The 21,706-nt window shown below is 38.0% G+C and overlaps 2 protein-coding genes across 2 annotated transcripts; one reads left to right on the top strand and one right to left on the bottom strand.

Moving 5' to 3' along the window:
• Window positions 1–270: 270 nt before the first annotated feature.
• On the bottom strand, window positions 271–6,361 carry LOC311091574 (uncharacterized protein). The gene is made up of 4 exons (XM_084127551.1): window positions 6,146–6,361; window positions 4,575–4,688; window positions 1,891–1,933; window positions 271–1,780 (listed from the first exon to the last, which is right to left on the bottom strand). Exons 1-4 carry the CDS (start codon window positions 6,197–6,199, stop codon window positions 1,671–1,673), a joined length of 321 nt encoding a protein of 106 aa, XP_083983677.1. The 5' UTR covers window positions 6,200–6,361; the 3' UTR covers window positions 271–1,670.
• A 2,673-nt stretch (window positions 6,362–9,034) lies between these two features.
• gvin1l2 (GTPase, very large interferon inducible 1-like 2) lies at window positions 9,035–14,672 on the top strand. The gene has a single exon (XM_084127363.1). The coding sequence runs from the start codon at window positions 9,067–9,069 to the stop codon at window positions 13,030–13,032; it is 3,966 nt and encodes a 1,321-aa protein (XP_083983489.1). The 5' UTR covers window positions 9,035–9,066; the 3' UTR covers window positions 13,033–14,672.
• The last annotated feature ends 7,034 nt before the right edge of the window (window positions 14,673–21,706 follow it).

Below are 21,706 nucleotides of genomic sequence, written 5' to 3'. Positions count from 1 at the left end.
AACATCACAGGTAAGTGCATTTAAAAAGTACTTATTAGTCGTGACGGTTTATTTTTCAAATAAGTATTATAAACAGCTAGTTCATTGAAGAGTTACATAGGATATACATTCAGATTATGTTTAAAATATTCATTGTTTTATTCAGATTGAATGCACTATTTCTTGTTTCTTTTGTTTTCTCTATAATGTGGAGCATGAATTATTAGCCTACTTCTTTTATGAGTTTTCCACTAGCACTAACTCACCAGCAGAGGGAAGAATGACTACATCTTGGAGGCTTGTGAATTGTTTATTGAATGTGATTGTTTGTTGCCATGGCAGTTTATACAAATCACTGGTACATAATCTGTTATTTCACAGTTGAAAAATACACATTGCTCTCAGCAGACTTTCAAAATGACAGATTTTCACATTGCTTCCCACCTAGGCACATTGCACTCGATCACCTAGGCACATAATGTAACATAGAAATGTTACATAATGTAGATTAACCTAAAATGATTAGGAAAAAAACATAAATGTGGGTTTATTTAGCTATCTGAGCTCAATTTGAGGAAAAGCCCCTGTTGGGGACACCCGAGCAGGTTGAGGAGTTATTGAGTACATGTAATGGCGTTATAGTTCTGGTTCTGTTGGCAGTCATGACTCACATGAGCCACCTATTGGTGCATGCGCAAACAACACCCGTCTCCCATCATTCTCCTCGGACACAGGTTGAGACACAGCTAGGTCTTTATATGACAAATGCTGCCAACAGACTTAACTGCAATACTTGACAGAGTTACACTTTGCAGTAGGCTAATTGTATATCCTACAATCTTTTTTAATGTTAACAATACAGTGCATGATGCATCTGTTCTTATTACAGGTATATTTGCATGAGAAAAAAGAAGCAAATTTGCATTCTGTTGCCAAAACATTTCTGTTGTGTACAAATTCAGGTTTCATATAAGCAGAGCATTGTTACAGCATAGTGACAACTACATGGCAAATTCTTAAATATTTTATATTTTGCATCAAATCCATAAAAAATGAAAGTATTTTGATGACATTGCTTTTTACTTGAATTTGTTTACGTATGTGACCTCGAAGGAATCCAAGAGTAATCAGATTACATTACTTTAATATTGTAATGTTGAATTACGTTACTGAATACTTTTTTATTAAGTAATTTGTAACTGTAACAGAATGCTTTTTTAAAATAACCCTCCCAACTCTGCATTCAAGGGCGTCCTCAGTTATATATAGTTTTGGGTTTGTCTAAAGTAAATATAATTATCTTTATATACAAATTTTTTAAAAACTCTATGGTTTGTTCTCATTTAGATGGATAAGTAAACGTGTAGCTTCCTGTGAGATTCTACTATATATTATCGTGCATGTAATCTGCATGTTTTTATGCATTTATCTTAAAGATCTTCTGATCTGTGAGTGTTTGTGGCATCTTTTATCAGCAAATGGTCTGAAATGTTTGTCAGTGTCTGAATGTTTGTGTTTGTGCAGGTATCAGCTATCTGTACATCAGAATACGTGACTGTCGCTCACAGAAGTCGTCCTTTAACATGGATGCAGGCCAGTTGTGCGTGTGCGCAGTTGCTGGGGTTATAAGGTTATACTGGGTCTTGATCAGCGTGGAATGGACCCTGCTGACACTTTAGCTGGTTGGCCTTTCATTTGTGGTCTTTCTGCTTCTTCTGCTGGTACTTCCTGTACTGGTTCTGAATTGTAGACGCCGCCTTGTCGGCAGAGGCTCCGGTGTGTCCATTACTGGACGAAGAGTCTAAAAAAACCATGGAAGAGAATTGTTCAAATTGAACATTTTGTGATATTCAATTATAAATGTGTGTCATGTTTTTGTACAATTGTTTCAATTAAGGTACTAATACTTACACTTTCTGTAAACTCCTATGCTGTTCCTTCTCTGGCCCCCAAACTGCAAAGCAAATAGTACAGCATAATACAAAGAATAAGCAGTGATTAGTAGTTTATTGAGGCAAAAGTCGTAGTTAATAGTTAGTTAATTGGACCATAATCTAAAGTGTGACCAAACACGTCCCTGAATGAAAAGAGAAGCTAGGGCCTGCTAGCAATGCAACGACGTGAATGTCTGGGTGAACTATCCCTTTAACAAGATTCAGAAATTTGCAGCATCTCAAAAATGCTTTTACTCTTTGCGTTTACATCACTACTTTGAGTTCTTCAGAAGTGTCAGTGCATCCTTTTGTCCTTGAACGCACAAAAGCATCAGCCGTGACGGTCTTATCACAGTCTAATGACAGTGTCGCCTCTCTGTCTTTCCTGCTGGAATGTGCGAGACATGGTGGCCCAGACAGATCCCGCAGGTGTGAGACGGGACATTCCACACATGCCACTGATGCACTGTGGGTGACGGTGCGACTCAATGTGTTCAAGCCGCTGGGTCATGTCACGGTCCTTATGGCCGCTCTACTCTGTGGACCCACAATTATTTTCACTAAAATGTACAATGACTATTTTCAGAAAAATTCAGTATGATAGGAAATGTGCATGGCAGTGTCTGAGAGTATTTCTTGGATGCTTCTAATTGGCCGATTTCCCTTCAAAGGCGCTGCATGACCCGTAACCTTTTGGTGAGGCACCGTGTACATAACCCTACATTCAAGTTTATCTCGTACTGGAGACCAAGTAGTGTATCTGAAGTCACACTGGATGGCATCTGGTAATGGCAAACATTAATATCTATTTCAGGCAACATGTTACAGTACAAAACCCTTAATGGGCCAATTTCCTTTCAAAGGCACTGCATGACCCATAAATAACCTTTTGGTTAGGGACTATGTGACCCTACATTTAATCGGAAAATCTGAACTCCTACTGGAGACCAAATCATATTGGATGGCATCTGGTTATGGCAGACATATTTCGGTTGAAATGCTACAGTACAAAACCCAGATGAACATTAGACCCAGCGGACTGAAGAGCTTGAAGGCTAACGCAAAGAAAGTGCACTGATGTCATCACTTGAGTAAATTATTAAATGTAAATCACTAGCAGCCCGATTTGACCATTTTGACATGCCAAAAGGAAAGCGGCTTTGCTCTCTTTAGTAAGGACTTTTACAGGGGATTGTCCTCGTAATGAGTGTTCTGTGATGTGCTTTGGATAAAAACGTCAGCTAAATGACTATACTTTATATATCATTTAAGAAAGTTTAGGATCCAAATGAATATGAATTTATTATTAGTGAAATCTTAATGTATTTACACTGTAAAAAAAGTATGTATGTAAAAAAAAATTGTTATACAAGATTCAACTCGTTTTTTTAAGTAATTGAAGTTGAAATGACTTAAACATCCAAGTTGATTGTACTTAAAAATTTAAGTTACAGCGTAATAATTAACCATTGGTTTTGCAAATGTATTAGGAAGCTGTTGTTGAAGCAGAACCTCAGGGCCTCTATACAGACTTGGTTTCTAGTATTGCATTAAGACACAAATCCTTCTCCATTGGATTATAGGCACCTGAGGGATGCCCAAGCTTTTCTGAGGTTAGCTGAGAGTGCCTGTGTGTCGGCCTTGAACGGCACCTAGTAATGTCTGACAATCACTGGAATTAAGACTTAAGTCACATTGCGCAACTTCAGTAGAAAGATATAACAGGATGCAGCAGCTAGAAGTTGGAAAGTATAGTAAGAAAGAAACAGAAAAATGAGACCAAAGCATTGAACAAGGGCTACCCACATAAACAAGGGCCACATTAAAATTCTCATCTCTTTGTCCACCCACCAGCATTGCCCTCTTTCACCTTCACTCTTTCAAAAAGATCTTTTCAAAGCACAGTGCAACTTTTAGGATGAATCTCATGAAGATAAATGTCAAAAATATTTTCCTTAAAGAATTTATATCACTATTTTCATGATGATAATTATTATTTCATTTTTTACTCCGTATTGTTTTCATGAAACTTAAGCATATTTTCACCTAATTTCTTATTTATCTACTAAAAAATATTCTCATGACTGTCCTTTCTGGACATAAAGATTGCTTTTTCGAAAGTAGCATAAATTAATTTATTTAATTTTATATAAAATAAAAAAAAGTTGCTACCTTAAATTTTCAAGTACAATCAGCCACAATCAAAGTCATTTTAACTTAAATTACACTAAACTGACTTTAAAAAAATATCTGAATCTTGTATAGCTTGAAAATCGCTTATTTTGAGTTAAAACAATGTAAAAACATATGTTGTCATAACTTATTGATCTTATTATTTTTTTTATTTTACAGTGCTCATTACACAAATATTGCCATAATGTATAACTACTTAAATAATTTGCACTATATGAGAATGAGATTTTTTTTCACAGTACAATAATGATAATTTGGGGCATGTGCGCTTAAATGAGATGAGACTAGTGTTTATCACAGGCTCTATTTTCAAAATTATTTTTAGTTTTTCTTTTGATTAGGAGGTGAATATGGCTTGTTTATGTTCATGGTGAGATGCATCATAAAGAAAACATTGGTGTTTTTTTTGGGGGGGGGGGCGGGTGGGTTTAATGTAGGTAATAGTTCAGATATAGTCGAGTATTTCACCTCTTCTGAACGGCTTCCTCTCCGAGAATGGGAGACGTTGTGGACCTGCCATGGCAAGGGCTGGGAAACCACATACGGGAGAGGCTCCTGCTCACGTAACCACCGAACACCCAGCTGAAACAGACACAGCAGGATCAGTGTGTGTATGTGTTGCATGATCTACAGTATGTTGTAGGTGTGTGTGTGTGTGTGTGTGTGTGTGTGTGTGTGTGTCAGGTCTTTTGGTTTGACTTATGATGTGTCATGATCCTGCATGCTAAACTGTCATTAGAAACAACCATCTTGTCCCCTTTGAATTAAATCAACTTTTGTCGAATAAACGGATGTCGTGACAAAACGTAAGTGATCTAGTTCCTGCTGTCTCATTCACATTTTTTTATCAAGAGTATTATGGCCCTCAATTGCAATGTCATGCACCCTAAAATCTTTATTACTGAGATTGGAAGATGTTGTATCTTCAAACAGCCAGAGATGACAGGTGAACTCAAAGACTTTTCATATCACACATGCCATACTATTTTTTTAAACGCTTATAAGAAAGTGCTGTAGTAATACAATGCAGTGTTATACCATGGTAATTCAATAATGTACCATGGTATTTAAGGGTGTTTTATCAACTACAGGCACTTTTGTGTCCCGGCCAGTGGTTGATTTTTTTATTTAAACTATCAGTTAAAAAAATAATAATTCCACCTTACATGAACCTAATTATAGCTGTCTTGAAAACATTTACCATGCCTCCATTTATTCATGTATTTATGTTTTTTATTTGTCCCAATCATACAATGTGAAAATGCCTCATAAAATAAAAATATTATTACATGTCAAAAACTAAAACTATTGGGTTTCAACATTTTTCTGTTCATTAAATTAATGTCACATTATAGCTGTCATTGAAACCTTTTACCATGCCTTTCATTAAGTCTTGATGCTTTTATTATTTATTTCAATTTATTCCAATCTTAAAATGTAAAAATCCCTTTATTATTTTATTTTATGTTTTTATTTTAAAAAATTTATGTCTTACCTTATCCCAATCTTAAAATGTGAAAATGCCTCATAAAATGCTATTACACATCATGAACAAAGTAAAAATAAACATAAATCATAATATGATTTATAAAACATTTTACGTAACATTTTGTGCATGTACATGCTGTACATTTACATACTAAACTAGTGAGAGTGTTTTAAGAGTTTATTTTCTAAAAGTCTACAGGGGCCAAAAATGCCCATAGTTGAAGAAACACCCTCAAATATATGTCCATAAAATGTTTTAGCACTTTGTTTTTAATGTTGAAACATGAATTCTCCTTTTGTCCATATGTATGTTAGAGAGTACTCTCTCAGTTTCACGTAGTCAACAAGAAAAGAATCTGTTTAAATCTAATTGTGATAGTGTCCTCTTTTGAGTCTTTTCATCATATTTGTCCGTCTAACATTTTTGTCACAGTTCATTCATCTGGCATACGAAACATTGACAAGAATCTCAGTCAACTGAATGGCTTTTGGCTGGTATGTTGACGATTGGCGACAGATGCATGGAGATGTAATCTAATGAGTTGCCTTACCTGTTCACCCGCTCTCACCAACATGTACATGACTGTTAGCATGGTCACCAGCATTTTGAAAGCCTGTTTCTTTGTGTTTTTTCTTCAGGTAGTCCTAGGCCAGAGCACGTCAACCGTGGTGATACTTGGAGAAGTCAAGGATCTAGAGGATCTGCATCTTTCTGTTCAAGCCAGACGCACTCACACGGCTAAGTCATTTAAAGAGCTTTGCGTTACAGAAATAGGAGGCATGTAATCTTTTCCTATGCGCACATGAGCGTTTATCCCTCTGGGTAGAGCTTTAACCTCATCCTGAGCCAGACATTACACTTCAATTACTTGAACCTGACTTAAGAACATAGCACTGCAAAGTGCTAAAAACAAAGGCACGATTCCTCAGAGGAATGCAAAAACATTGAAAAACTATTTTTCCTTTCACGATATCCCTTTAGGGGCCTCCGTAAAAACCATACATTTTTCATTAAATCAGGACATGGCATTAAAACTTTACTTTTCCACATCAGAAATCACAATTTAAACAAGTCTATCTGTAAAGAGAATGCTTTCGAAGTGCATGCATGTTTAGAATCCCTTCTTCACTAATCAATATTTAATCAGTCAGTAAGGGAAGGTATGATGCCACTAATGAAGTCATCACTCCCGCATGGAAGCCAATAATGTTTACAACCACAGCAGCTCAATCCTAATCTATACACCATAAATGCATTAAAAATGAACGCATATAAACAACACGTTGCCTAATTCTGTGCAGAAAATTTGTTTGGATTATTTGGTACTTTTTCTGCTACATGGAGGTTGTTTTGATATACAGAATGTGATCTGTAGCCTATGTGCGTAATGAACGAGGTGGGGGAAATTCCACAGAAGCAGACCATATCGCTCTCAGGTCTCATATAAGAGCTCAATGTTATGATCATGAAGTCAGTTTCATCTAATGACAGCACAGCAGCACGCATTAATGGAAGTACCAGGTCAGACAAACTGATTTTTTAAAACGAGAAATGGCTTTCATTTTGCTTTGTTATGATAGTATATGTCGATTTGTACTTTACATTTGATTTTAATTGAATAGATTATAACTGATGTTGGTATTTGTGGTTTTGGATCAATGGTTAATGAATTATTCACTAGTGACTGGATAATCCTTGCATAGGCATTGGTTTTAATGAGAAATTAGCTTTTCATCTGTGTGGCTTGTGATATGCATACTTATGACTCTGGAAATCATGAAATAAGAAAGATGCATGTTAAGCAATCGTTGTATGAATTTGCTGCAAAATACTGTCACACTTTAGATTATGGTCCAATTCTCACTATTAACTAACTCTAAACTAACTATGACTTTTTCCTCAATAAACTCATAATTACTTCTTATTAATAGTTAGTAAGGTAGTTGTTATGTTTAGGTATTGGGGATTATGGGATGTTGAATATGCTCATGCAGAATAAGGCATTAAAATGTGCTTTATAAGTACTAATAAACAGCCAATATCCTAGTAATATGCATGCTAATAAGCAACTAGTTAATAGTGAGAATTGGACCCTAAACAAAAGTGTTACCCAAAATACATATAGCATTAACAGTTACATAAAAAACGGTAAAATAAATCCCAGCTATGTGATGTTTAATACAGTACACACTGATATACGCATAGTTAGATGTCTAACCAGTAATGTCCCAACAGTGTCAGAAATTAATTAGCCTATTATGATTACCATAATTTGGTTCCCCCAAGGCAAAGTGTGGACAATTTTGTTGTATTGTTTTCCTCAGATGGATGCCGTTTAGAAAGGTCTGGATGTAATTTATTTTCCATCAAGGACATGGAAATCTAATTTGACCTTTTTAGGATAGGTAGGCACTTAATTAATCTATAATCAGGTCTAGTCTGGAATGAACACTCAAGGTTTTGCTGCAAAAATGACACTCTGCATTTGTTATTTGACTAAATGTAATGCAGTCAATACTAAAACTTGCATTTTGAATTTGCATTGCGTAGATATTGTGTAACTGTGTTTATTTTATTTATTTATTTTCAGTTTCATAAGCGAAAAGGACACTCTGGCTGGCTGGTCAATGTGATCCTACAAATTATAACTGACAACCAAATAAACATTCTAAAACCATGTCTCTTCATCGGAGGATTGTCCCTGATCTGGGGCCTCTAACTACTGAGATAGGTGAGGGTTATGCATCAAATTTCAGCATCCCATTATTAAACATGTTTTTGTCCAGAAATTGCTAAAATCATAGCTTTCAGTAATATTGCAATGTGATATTACTATAAGTTTTTTTCATCCAATATATCTCTTCTCTAGTGTCTGAAATTGACAGGGACAAGCATATTTTACTGCATATGCTGGACCTGCACAGGGAAAAGGTGTCACCTATGGATCTTACAACAATGCTATATGTAAACACTCCAACCACTGAAGACGACTTTCCACAGGACCCAACAGAGCTCTCAAATGCATTCCTCCGGCGGCTCTGGTTATGTAATCCCCAAGCCCGCAGCACTTGCTGCAAGGTAGTAGTAGGAGACTACGGTTTGGACATGGATGAGAATTCACAATGTGCCATCAATCCTTTAGACTTGGTTGCTGTCATCTACATGACAACAAATAGTTTCTTACAGCAAGAGATCACCCACCGAATGTTGCAATGCAACTTTGCAGTGCCTCTGTATCTTCCACCGGTTTACCCAGAAAAGAAGGGGACCATGCTCCTGTATCCATTTAGAGGTGTTCTAGGTCAGTGGAATTCACCTTCTGAGGGAACTATCGTGAAGAACATGGCCAATTCCAGGATGCCATTTCTCTCCGCAGTGAGGCTAGGTCGCTGCAGTGTCTCAAAATCTCGAGTACTCAACTGTGTTCTTGGGGGTCCACACAAGCTGAATGAGTGCTTCATAAACTGTGGTATGGAAGGAGGGCAGCTGCCTCGTGTTCTCTCAGATGGTCTGGTGGAGATGTGTTGGAATCTGCCTTCAGGAGATCATCATGACAACGTCTTCCCTCGTCCTGTGCTAGTAGCTAATCTCCGTGGAGATGCAGCCAACTGCAAAAAACAGATGAGTCTGCTGTGTTACACATCTGCAGTCCTCATCGTGTTTTGCGGAAGTTTTGGTGCCAAGGAACAAGAACTGCTTGCCTCATGGAGGGAGAATACAAGCCACATGATTATAATCGACTGCTCAATGTCAGAAGAGGATAGCCAAGAGAATCATAATGAGAAAATTAAACAAAGGCTGATGAAGGATTTAGAAATGCCTGATGGAACAATGCTTAATGGCTGTGAAGGTAATGAGGAAGAAATTGCTGAAAGCTTAAAATATGTTCTTGATCGCTTTATTCCATACCTGCACACCGCAAACCTTGTAGGTACAGCTGGTATGGCCAGTGACCTCGACATTAATGTTGATGAAGATGAGGTATGTCGAATGGCATTCAGGGAAGTTGAAGAAGTCCTCAGTGGAATCGAAGACGGAGTGTCCAGCTATTTGGAGAACCAGCTGCCCCTGCAGGGTATGGTATGGAAGCAGTTGTGTCAGCTGGAGAAGGAGGAAGGACGTCACCAACAACATACAACACAGAGCTTAATAGGGGAGAAGGAAAATCTTATAAAACAACTGCTTGATTATAAATTAACAACAGCCATGAGAGCTTTTATTGCAGCTCTCTGTTCATTTGACACAACCAAGCGGGCATTTTTCCTATCTTGGATGAGGGTGAAACTTGAAGTTATGCAGTTGGATAAATTGTCCCATCTTAGGGGAACAAATGAGGAACAGATGCAAGAACCTTGCATTGGACTTGAACATTTCCTTCGAGAAATGGGATTGGTCTACGAACGATACTTCCGCGGTCCAAACAGTGACTTGTATGACATGTTCCGCTTACCATATGTAGGTGCTGAACTACTCTTGTATGGAGTTCCACTTGAGCTCTATGATGGGGATGCCTCAGTATTTCCCATGAACTGGGTATACAGCGTTCTTTATGAGGTACACAAGCAGCTGCCAAAGTTCAGTCGCATGAGAGTTTTGACAATCTTAGGTTTCCACAACTCCAAAAATGCAGAGATCCTATCTGCATTGTTTGGCACCAACTTCCCAAAGTGGGGTAGAAGGCATATCAAAGGGGCATACATGCTTCTCCTCAGCCTGCCTGACAACTTAAGAATGGAGATGGACTGTGAATTTCTGATGTTGATTGGCACAGAAGGTTTGAACCGCAATGCAGGAGGAAGTCTTGTGCATGACATTGAACTGGCTACCTTTGTCAGTGGACTGAGTGACATAACTCTGGTAGATTTACCAGCTGAGGGTCAGGACGAAACAAAAAGCAACCTTCATATTGCTGTCAACGTTCTTCTCTGCACACGAAACTTGGAGAGGAAGACTATCTTTCAGGTGGTTTCAGAGAGAGCAGGAATGGATGGAAAAATCATGAGTAGTGTAATTGATGTACTTACCACAGGACAGCTCCCAAATGAATCCCAAAGAGAAACACTTCTCACAAGTGAAACAGGAGGTGTAAGCCATAACCTGTCCAGCTCATGGAACAGCAACTCTTTGACTTCACAAAATGATCAAATCTACAGTGATGCAGTTCTCAGGCTAAAGAAAAGCCTGTTGACGATGTTTCATGAAAAGGCAACAAATGATCAGCCAACCTGCTTAGGTTCATTAATGGAGTATATGTGCAATCTATGGGAGAAAGTGAAAAATGGAAATTTTGCCATAAAGTTTGGAGACACAAATACAGCTGATGCCATCATTGGCCTCTGCACAAAACTTGTACAGGGAGAGAAGCAGCTCAATGATCAACTCGATCTTTGGGTTCAAGGGTTGGACAATCACATAACAGAGTTAAAAGAATCTGCATCACAAAATGGACAGGGTATGGATTCAGATGGCATACTCACAATTTTGAGGAATGAAGCAAATACACAAATCAGTGCAGAGAGAGACCAAATTAAGGCAAGTCTCTGGGACTACCTTAGGCAGGAGGATATTGATATTACCCTTGTGGAAAATTACAAAGTAAATCTTCTCAAAAGAGTAGACCTCATTCAAGAGCAAATGACATCTGATGTTGCCCAGAAACTTGAGTCTGCTACCATTCGCCATGAAATGACAATAAAGATGCACGCCTTATTGACATCACTTGAAGCAGCCCTGGAGGTAAAGTTACGTTCGCTCTTGAAGACCTGCAAGAACAATGGCAGTGTGATTGATGACAAGGAGCTTGAACGTGAATTTGTTAGTGTTTGGGAAAATATCCCATCCAAATTGAAGGATCCCCCCCTAGAGACACAGGAAATCTTTGAAAGGATGGTGGAGCAGCTAAAGAAGAACCTAAGCAATCGTGGTCTAAAAAAGCAAAACGTTAGACTCAGAAATGCAAACCAACTCAATGGCTTTAAAGTGAAGACTAGCCATTTTGCTCTGAGTAGTAAGATGAAGAAAACACTGAAGTACAATAAGAATGTTGCACAAAGATTCACCAATAATTTGATAGAAGATTGTGACAAGACAGTCTCAGAAAAACTGAGGCACAAAGAGTGCTATTCAGACAGCTACATGAGAGAGTTGCTTGCAATTGTGGATAAAGGTCTAGAAGTTTTAAAAAGTGAGTCATTCATGATGAATCCCAAATTTGAAGCGGATATCAAAGGATACATCTGTACCAAAGCAGTGGAGTCTTTTCAAGAGGTGCAGGCATTGCTCATAAGGGAAAGAGAAACTAAAGAGAGATTCCTAAATGAGACCAAGGACAGACAAATGCTGAATTTCATATATCGGTTCCGACAAAGAGACCAGTGTCAAAAAGCTGCTCAGTCTTTCACCAACCTGTGTCTCAAGCCAACAGCCGAAGACTTCATTTACAGCAGTTTGGAGAGACAGATATTTAATGATATGCTCCAGAACAAAAATGCACAGCTTTATAGCGCACCAAAGAAATTCCACTTCGGTCTACTTAAAGAAATGCTGCTAAAGGACAGCTTTGAGAATTTCCATGAGTATCTTCAGTCCCATGAGAGCTTCAGCCAGAAGAGTATTGAGAACTTTATCAAAGCTCATCTGTCAGGTTCTGTAATGATCGAAGACCGCAGGGAACAGAGAATGCACCAAATCTTTAATTGGGTGAAAAGTTGTATTAATCAGGCATCAGAATCTAGTAGTAGGGCACAGATCAGTGTTAGGCAACTACTGGAGAAAGTTTGCATCAGCCTGGAGAATCTGGGAAAAATCACTGTGCCAACTCAAATCTTGGAAAACCCTTTGTTTGACATAAGTACACATCGTGAGAACTTCCTTAAAGACTTACAGGAATCAGTCTCTGAGTTGTCCTCATCAATTGCTCAGGAATTTATGGAGAATGAAGACGTCATTGAAGTCCCTGATGACCTCCCTAATAAACTTCAGGGCATGCTGTATGACAGAGTGAAGGGGTGTGATAAGCGCTGTCCTTTCTGCAAAGCTCCATGTGACCTGGAAGAAAAAGATCATCAAGTGCATGAAGCTGTTGTGCATCGACCTAAAGGTCTAGTGTGTTATACCAATGCCAACTCTACCACTCTGTCCCACAACACCTGCTCTGCAGATATTGCAGGTAAAACCCAGTTTCAAAACAGACATACTGGGGGCCAGTCTCTGCCCTTTAAGGAATATCAGTCCATCTACCCAGACTGGAACATTTACCCAGAGGACCCTAGGAATAATGGGTCTGCAGTCTACTGGAGGTATGTGTTCATGAAGTACAACAGAAGGTTTGCTCAAGAATATCAGTGTGCACCTGCTTTATTGCCTCAAGTATGGGGGAAAATTACTCAGGAGGAGGCACTACAGAGCTTGAGAGAGGCCTTTCACATTACAGAGTGATAATGTCTTTCACCAGCATTATTATATCAATACCTGTATTTATGATGATTTTACTTCAGCTCAGCCGTGGCTCGTCTGTATGGGCAGGTGGGGCAGAGCCCCACTAAAATATTCATCCAAACATAGACCTTTATATACACTGAATCAATTATACATGTGTTCAGCATTCTGCATCAGATATTTTTGGGATTTTCTAAGGAATATATTAACATGTAGCGCATGGATTCGGCAGGCATGCATTTATTATACTAAGAGGGGCAGTCGGTACCTGAGTCCTCCCTAATTTCCAATGTAAATCTTTGATGAAAAATGGAACTGCCACGCACTCTTATAGAGAGCCATTGGGGCAGATTTCAGGCTGCCCGCTTATTTTCATGTGACGTTACGTCACGTAAACCTAGTTCCAGACCAAGAGATGCTATCAGTCCGCTTCAGCTATGTGTCTGGATCAGGTCAGTAAATAGTTGGCATGTCTATTCTTCCTATGTGGAGTAGCATATCAAATTAATAAAAGTACAAACCCTTTAGTTTAAACGTGCTCATGTGAATAGCCTTTATATACAGTAGTTTTGTTGTGTTTGTTTTATGTTTGTTCTGAAAATAGACATGACTTTGTTTTCCTCACTGGAATTACTACATAACTTGCAACATTCTAAAAACAACATTCGGACGCGATAAATACATTAAGGCAATTCTAAGATGCATTCTATGCATTTGTCATGTGTACTAAAGTCTGTCGATCATCATTAGAGCGCCACCCTCAGGCTGAATAATGCTAGGATGTTAGAATTCTGCCAAAAGTGTGTCAGACGTGTTCAGTGATCTGAATATAAAGCTTACATGTTTATCATAAACTATAGCGCTAAGACCCAGAATCTGTCCTACCTAAATTTACGGGTAGGAGCCGCTACTGTTTCAGCTGATAAAACAGTTTTCTATTATATAACTTTTCTCTAAATAAAAAAGACAGAAGGTGAAATTTGGATTCATCACTTACTTGCCAGTTGATGAAAAAATGTATGAACCTTTTTATTACCTGATATGTTTACTTTTTGCATCTTAAATAGCTAATGTTAAATGTAATTCATTAATACTTATTATCAGCATAATGTCTTCTGATACTCTATGAAATAAATGTATGCCAGTATGGGACTGTTACTCTTACTTCATTACAAATGTTGCTCTTATATTTTACAACTAAAAACAATTTTTCTTCCCCTCATTCTCATCTCTGTTTTTCATATTTGTATGTTAGATTTCCAGTTTTTATAAATGTTGTGGATATTAAATGATTGATTTTTCAATGTAAAAATGTTAAGGAAATACCAAAAAAATAAAAAATAAATGAAAAGCTCTAAAGCTCTAAAAGGGCAATGTTTTGTATTTAAAATGACATGGTTACAAATGGTCGATGTTTTTTCTTTGATTTCTTTAACCCCTCACATTATTCACTCACAACAGCAGGTCAGTTTAAGGTATCAGAATCATGGGAAATGTAGTAATGTTTTACAAGCCACTCCCATCATTAAACTTTTATGTTTTAAGGACCAATTTTATTCCTGTTATTCGTGCATAAAAAATATATACAAACTGTACAGTAAATTCACAATTAAGCTTAATTATAATCAATAAAAACATTCTTCTGCAATATATTTCTCTCCTTTTGCTTGGTAGCTTATTAATTGTGACAGGTATTTCAGATTATTAAGAGACCTTAAAAGCCCTATTTGATGCTTTCCACTGAGTAGTATGGTAGTTTGGGATAGGTTTGGTATTGAGAGGACAAAAGAGTGAAACAGTGAATGTTATTGAATGGGAATGTTCAAGGAATATTTGTTATGCTGAGACTTTGAGAAATACATGCACACCAATTTAGTGTATCCAATCCACCTAACCTTCTTGTCTTTGGGTTGTTTCGGAAACCGGAGCACCTGGAGGAAATCCATAAGACACATCTTCTGCTCTGCCAGATCCTTCTTGCTGTGAGGTGACATACCCACTGAGCCATACTCATGCTTTCAGATGCCATAACTTCACCATTAGAGAGGGGGGAAAGGGTATTGACCAGGTCTAGAATTTTATGTCACACTTTACTGACTGGTTATGTAAAGTGTCTCTCAGATAATAAGTTAATAATGCAATGACATTTCTTAATTTTAAACTCTCACTCTGGCACTTTTTTACACATATACAGTGAGTAAACTTTGATCTTTAATGCTTGGCATTGATGGCAAAGACATCAGTATTGGGGACAATGATTCTGTTTTTATGAACAAAAATATAGATATTAGTTCACATAAATGCCAAATAATTTGAAAATTAAAGTGGAAAATAGAATTTTCCTGATTTTTGTTTTTAATAGAATGCGACCAGCCAAATCTCCTAAATTAGCCTGTGGAAAATTTAATTGGGGATCCGAAACAAATGAGAATTTGTAGTTGTGAAAGTGTATTTGAAGGTTTTTATTAATATTATTATTATTATTATTAATTGTCCACTTATTTTTGAAAACTGAATCCCGAAAACAACGTAGCCTATTAAATCTTTCTCAGCGATTGAGTAAAGTTACCACAAGAGGTCGGAATAATCATGTATTATTCATAGCGCGTTCTCACACACACACACACACACACAAACGAAATAAGGCCTACATGATATTACACATAGGCTAAGGATATTATACATATAATTACCCTTAGTGGATGACTGTATACAGTCATCCACTAAGGGTAATTATATGTATAATATCCGCATGCATGTGGCAAAAGAATGCAAAATAGGGCATATATGCAAAATCTTTTTTTGTTTTTGTTTTTAAGATGTACACCAGGAAGAGCGTTTGTTGTCTTAATGTTGTGTTGCTTGAATTCTTATATGGAGCGCCTGCAGTAACATCAGCGTAAGAGATTGGCGCGTTATGACTACATAGTTAAGATGCGCCTTTAGAAGTTCAACTGAGTGACGCTGTTCAGCAGTTTGTGATCGCAATGAATAGGTAAGCAGTAGCATGAGATTGATTGCATCTTAATGGATTCTTCTATTTATATTTTTGTTTGAACGTTTGCTTATTTTAAACTCGTTAAGGACATCTGTTCCATATAGCCATAAAGCACCACCATTATAATATTTCATTCATTTTAAGTATTAAGAATATATTGTGCATTGTAAAACATTTTTCTAAGATTAAATGAATGGGATCACTAGCCTATACATGACATGTTTATTCATTTTATTAATTAGTTTTCTGGTTACACAAAGGTACATATTTAATTTTCATTTCAATCAAATTTTTTATTTCAAACGACTAAACACATATCAAATTGTTTCCCAAGCCGAAAAAGCAAGATGCTGACAATCCCTTCCCTAAATCAGTTATACCCCCATTCATTTCTGCCATACCCTCTAACATGAAGCCTCCATCCAGACGCATGAAGAGGAGAAGATGTGTTTTATTTCATCATCGGAACATCGGAAACTCAGTGAATTCTGTAACCAGAGGAAATGTCACTGGAGAACCATTACCATCCGTCCCCGACATTCCAGCAGCGCTCAAGCAACATGGGAAGACAAGAGATGATGCTACCTTTCTCTCTGCCACTGATAGCAAGGCTTTTTGGCATCATCAAGTGTTAAGAGTCCAGGTTAGTCAGCTCTCACATCTTCTCTCCCTCTAACTTAAGTTGTCATATATGACATATAAGATATTATCCACTTCAGTTGTATTTATTGTTTGCACATTTTATTTATAGGGGAGATGAAATCCTCTATCTATAAAATTTAGCATAAAAAATAAGAAATTTGTGCAACAAAGGTCTGTGCAAAAGACAAATACATAAATCTGTGCATTAAAAAAAATTAAATGGTGTATGAAAAACCTGTTTCCGATTAGGTTCATTATCATTTTGTGTTGGGGGGACTCGCTGTGTGTGTGTGTGGGAAGGAGACCCACTGTGTGTTTGGGAGGAGACCCAATAAAACTTAATTTCTTGCATGTAATTAAAATAAAATCCATGTTATCCTTCTTCCCAGCTTGGTCCGGCTTCCTTTGAACCACACTTCATACTCCACTGTCTCTCTCAGTCTCAGCTCTCTTGTGAATGTTCAGATGGTAATAGAATTTCAAACATCAAAGGTTGTGCAACAGTGAACCAGTTCCATACATTATAACATTTTTATGTTATAAAAGTTGACCAAGTTCTCAATCTAGAAAGAAAGAATTCATCAAAATGTGATGGAGCCCAATGGTTTAATGTGACAATCAGTTCCCTTGTTATTGTTTCAGACCCAGTGCTTCAACCAGGGGTCTGAAGAGAATATGTAAATTAGAACAATTTATCATTAAATTACTTATCTAATTTCAAACTTCCAAACTATTTATCTGTTAAGTATTATATAATGTTGTAGTATATTAATAGAAAACCCCATTTATTATTATTCTGGTCTTGGTTGAAGTGAGCTAATTGACATTGTTCTGCATCTGGATCTAGAGATTTCACAAGACGGCCAATAAAAATCAGTAAGGGAGCTAAATTAATAGGGCCTTCATGGCATACTAATAATTTCCAATCTTCGATTAAGATTCTGGGGGGAAAAATACGTAATAGATGACTTGATCTGATCATTTTATGTCATTTTAAAGTGCCATTAATTTCATGTTCGAGTGGAATAGCACTGCACAAGAATACACCATTCCCTCTTAGGGTTATTGTAATTAAAGTTCTTGTACGTCTCAGTTCTGTGTGTTTTTCATCTGGAAGTGGAGCTTCTAGCTGAGCAGCACCTTCAAAGTTCTCGCCATGTTTTTTATCTCCTGTGTGAGCGGGAATGAATAAACTGAGACATGTTGAACACTAAAAGCATGAGGGGTCAGAGGACGCTTCATGTGAGAGTGGGAAAAGAAGCATGTTCTCTTTACTAGCACTGAGGGGATGGTCGAACAGAGAAAGACCCAATCTTATGCAGCTGACACTGGCGGAACTGCATGATAAAACCTCAAAAGGACTGAATGTGTAATCTGAAATGCCTCTGAATATACAAAACAACTTTTTGGTATTTGTGTGAAGGTGACATTTTTGCCCAGCTCCATGTTTCTTTGTTTGTTTCATATGGAACTATTTATCTGTTAAGTATTATATAATGTAGTGTATTAGAAACCCCATAATCTAAACACCCCTTTCCCCCTCCTTTTTTATTTATTTTTTAATTATGGTCCTTGGTTGAAGTGAGCTAATTCACATGGTTCTCCATCTGGATCTATATTCTAAAGATTTCATTGGGTGGCCAGTAAAAATCAGTAAGGGAGCCATGGATCTTCATGGCATACTAATAATTTCCAAACTTCGGTTAAGATTCTAGGGAAAAAAATCTTTTTAAAATGCTTTCTGTTTGGTTTTGCTAGTGGTGCATAAATGACACACTTCACCTTTAACTACTGTACGCACTGGCACGAATACATAAACACACATTCTGTTAGATGTACACTCACCTAAAGGATTATTAGGAACACCTGTTCAATTTCTCATTAATGCAATTATCTAATCAACCAATCACATGGCAGTTGCTTCAATGCATTTAGGGGTGTGGTCCTGGTCAAGACAATCTCCTGAACTCCAAACTGAATGTCAGAATGGGAAAGAAAGGTGATTTAAGCAATTTTGAGCGTGGCATGGTTGTTGGTGCCAGACGGGCCGGTCTGAGTATTTCACAATCTGCTCAGTTACTGGGATTTTCACGCACAACCATTTCTAGGGTTTACAAAGAATGGTGTGAAAAGGGAAAAACATCCAGTATGCGGCAGTCCTGTGGGCGAAAATGCCTTGTTGATGCTAGAGGTCAGAGGAGAATGGGCCGACTGATTCAAGCTGATAGAAGAGCAACTTTGACTGAAATAACCACTCGTTACAACCGAGGTATGCAGCAAAGCATTTGTGAAGCCACAACACGCACAACCTTGAGGCGGATGGGCTACAACAGCAGAAGACCCCACCGGGTACCACTCATCTCCACTACAAATAGGAAAAAGAGGCTACAATTTGCACGAGCTCACCAAAATTGGACAGTTGAAGACTGGAAAAATGTTGCCTGGTCTGATGAGTCTCGATTTCTGTTGAGACATTCAGATGGTAGAGTCAGAATTTGGCGTAAACAGAATGAGAACATGGATCCATCATGCCTTGTTACCACTGTGCAGGCTGGTGGTGGTGGTGTAATGGTGTGGGGGATGTTTTCTTGGCACACTTTAGGCCCCTTAGTGCCAATTGGGCATCGTTTAAATGCCACGGCCTACCTGAGCATTGTTTCTGACCATGTCCATCCCTTTATGACCACCATGTACCCATCCTCTGATGGCTACTTCCAGCAGGATAATGCACCATGTCACAAAGCTCGAATCATTTCAAATTGGTTTCTTGAACATGACAATGAGTTCACTGTACTAAAATGGCCCCCACAGTCACCAGATCTCAACCCAATAGAGCATCTTTGGGATGTGGTGGAACGGGAGCTTCGTGCCCTGGATGTGCATCCCACAAATCTCCATCAACTGCAAGATGCTATCCTATCAATATGGGCCAACATTTCTAAAGAATGCTTTCAGCACCTTGTTGAATCAATGCCACGTAGAATTAAGGCAGTTCTGAAGGCGAAAGGGGGTAAAACACAGTATTAGTATGGTGTTCCTAATAATCCTTTAGGTGAGTGTATTCAAACCAGTGACTTGTGAGTTTCTGAATCTTTTTGACATTTATATTCTGTTTGAGATGTTAAGGCCCATCGTTTACCCTTAGTACTCTTATTGTATGCATACAACGCATAACCTTTCAAAGCAGGATATACTCAATTTAAATAGCGTGTGAGAACACAGACGTTCAACACATGCGCACTATAAAGTTTCATGCTTGTCTAGTGTCTGCACTATTTCTATACAAAGTTTAAAATGCCTTTGTTTAAAATGAGTTGCCTGTATTTATTATACCACTCACACAAGCACTCGTCAACGTTGGCTTCTGTTGTTAAAAAAAATGGAAGAGGAAGAACAAGAACAAATTGCACAACAACAGTTGTAGTTTGTTACACACTTTGCACTTGACCACTTGTCTACTTGCATAACGATTTGATTACCTGATAGGACACACTTATAGTGTTGCAAAAATGCAAGTGTTTACAGAGACAATACGCACGTACTTTGTTGATGATTGGAATTGGCCATCCACACACACACTCATACACACTGGATCTGGCACAGGTTTTTACGCTGGATGCCCTTCCTGGCACAACCTGGGACACACTCACACACACTACAGCCAAATTGTCATATCCAAGCCACCTAACCGGAATGGAAACCAGGGCACCCGGAGGAAACCCACGCTGACACAGGGAGAACATGCAAACTCTACACAGAAAGGACTCCGGCCTCAGCCGAGACTCGAACCGTGGACCTTTTGTTTGTGCGGAAAAAAAAGAAGAAAAAAAAACATATATTTTGGGCATTTGAGACCCCAAGGCCATTGCAGTAACTGGACAAATATACTTGCCATAGAAGTATCAGAAAGATACATTATTACTTTTCGTAACCCAATCAATTCACAATAGATAAAAGTTTAATATCCCGTTTCATTCAAAAATATGTCACAAAGCCCTTTGTGACTGACTAGATAAGGGCTTTGCACTTTTCAAAAAGGTCACCATCTGAGTCTGGCATTCTGATTCTAAATCAGTGTTTTAACCAGAGCCAGCACTATGTCCAGTGAATCTATTACTTTTCCCTTTTCTCTCTTTCATCCCTTTATTCGTCCCCTCGTCAAGCAAAAGCAACAGCTCGCATATGACACCACCGTTCACAGTGTGAGAGCGGTCGCTGGGGTCGAACAAAGGTCGGATGACTGCAGAGGTCAAAATCCTCATGACACGAGGGATAAAATTATTAGTGTTGATTGTCTTACACTAAAGGCTTTGCCTGCAGCCAAATTCAGAAAGCTAGCAATGCCAAGACATTAACTTAGACAGGCACAACTGCAATTAACCTTTCAAATTCACTCTGTTCACCCTCTTTTTTGGCCATTTTTAGTTCACCCTTCTCAGGGCATCAACAAAATGGTAATTGATTGTGTTTAGCCTCATGCCAACCCCCATACACATCCACTCTATGCCAGTTTGACTGTCCAAATTAAAAACACACCCACGTCTTCAGCTGTCCTTTAGGGAGATAAAACGTTTACCTTGAATTCATGAGAATTAAATGTGTAAATGTCATCGAACAATGATTCGTGATTATGGAAACTTAACTTCCATGAATTAATTGAAACATCAGTTTTCTTTTAGTGAAATTCAGAGTACATAATCAGTACATTTGTTTCATGCTCAGATTGCATTTGCACATTGTGCACATAAATCTACCCTGAATCCCACCTCCTTCTAGAGACTTCTATGTTTAGTCTCACTAAAATGAAAACTCTTGATTCTCCTGATTCTTCCTGACCATTTCCTGCATTCCAATCACTATAAACTATTCAACACTGAATCGCTGAATGATTCTAAATTATTGCCTGCTCATTGTGGTGCAAATAGCAAGGCTAATGATGATTAACTGTTAGGAGTGATGCTTATAGAAGGAATTATGTGTCTGACATTTAGCTTTTCTCTTTGATATTTTCTCTGAGGAACTTTCTTCAGCTAG

This window comes from Abramis brama (assembly GCF_963993115.1).
Source record: "Abramis brama genome assembly, chromosome: 10".
NCBI classification, from domain to species: Eukaryota; Metazoa; Chordata; class Actinopteri; order Cypriniformes; family Leuciscidae; genus Abramis; species Abramis brama.
The sequence above is the reverse complement of the archived record's forward strand: the minus strand, read 5'-3'. Positions and strand labels throughout refer to the sequence as shown.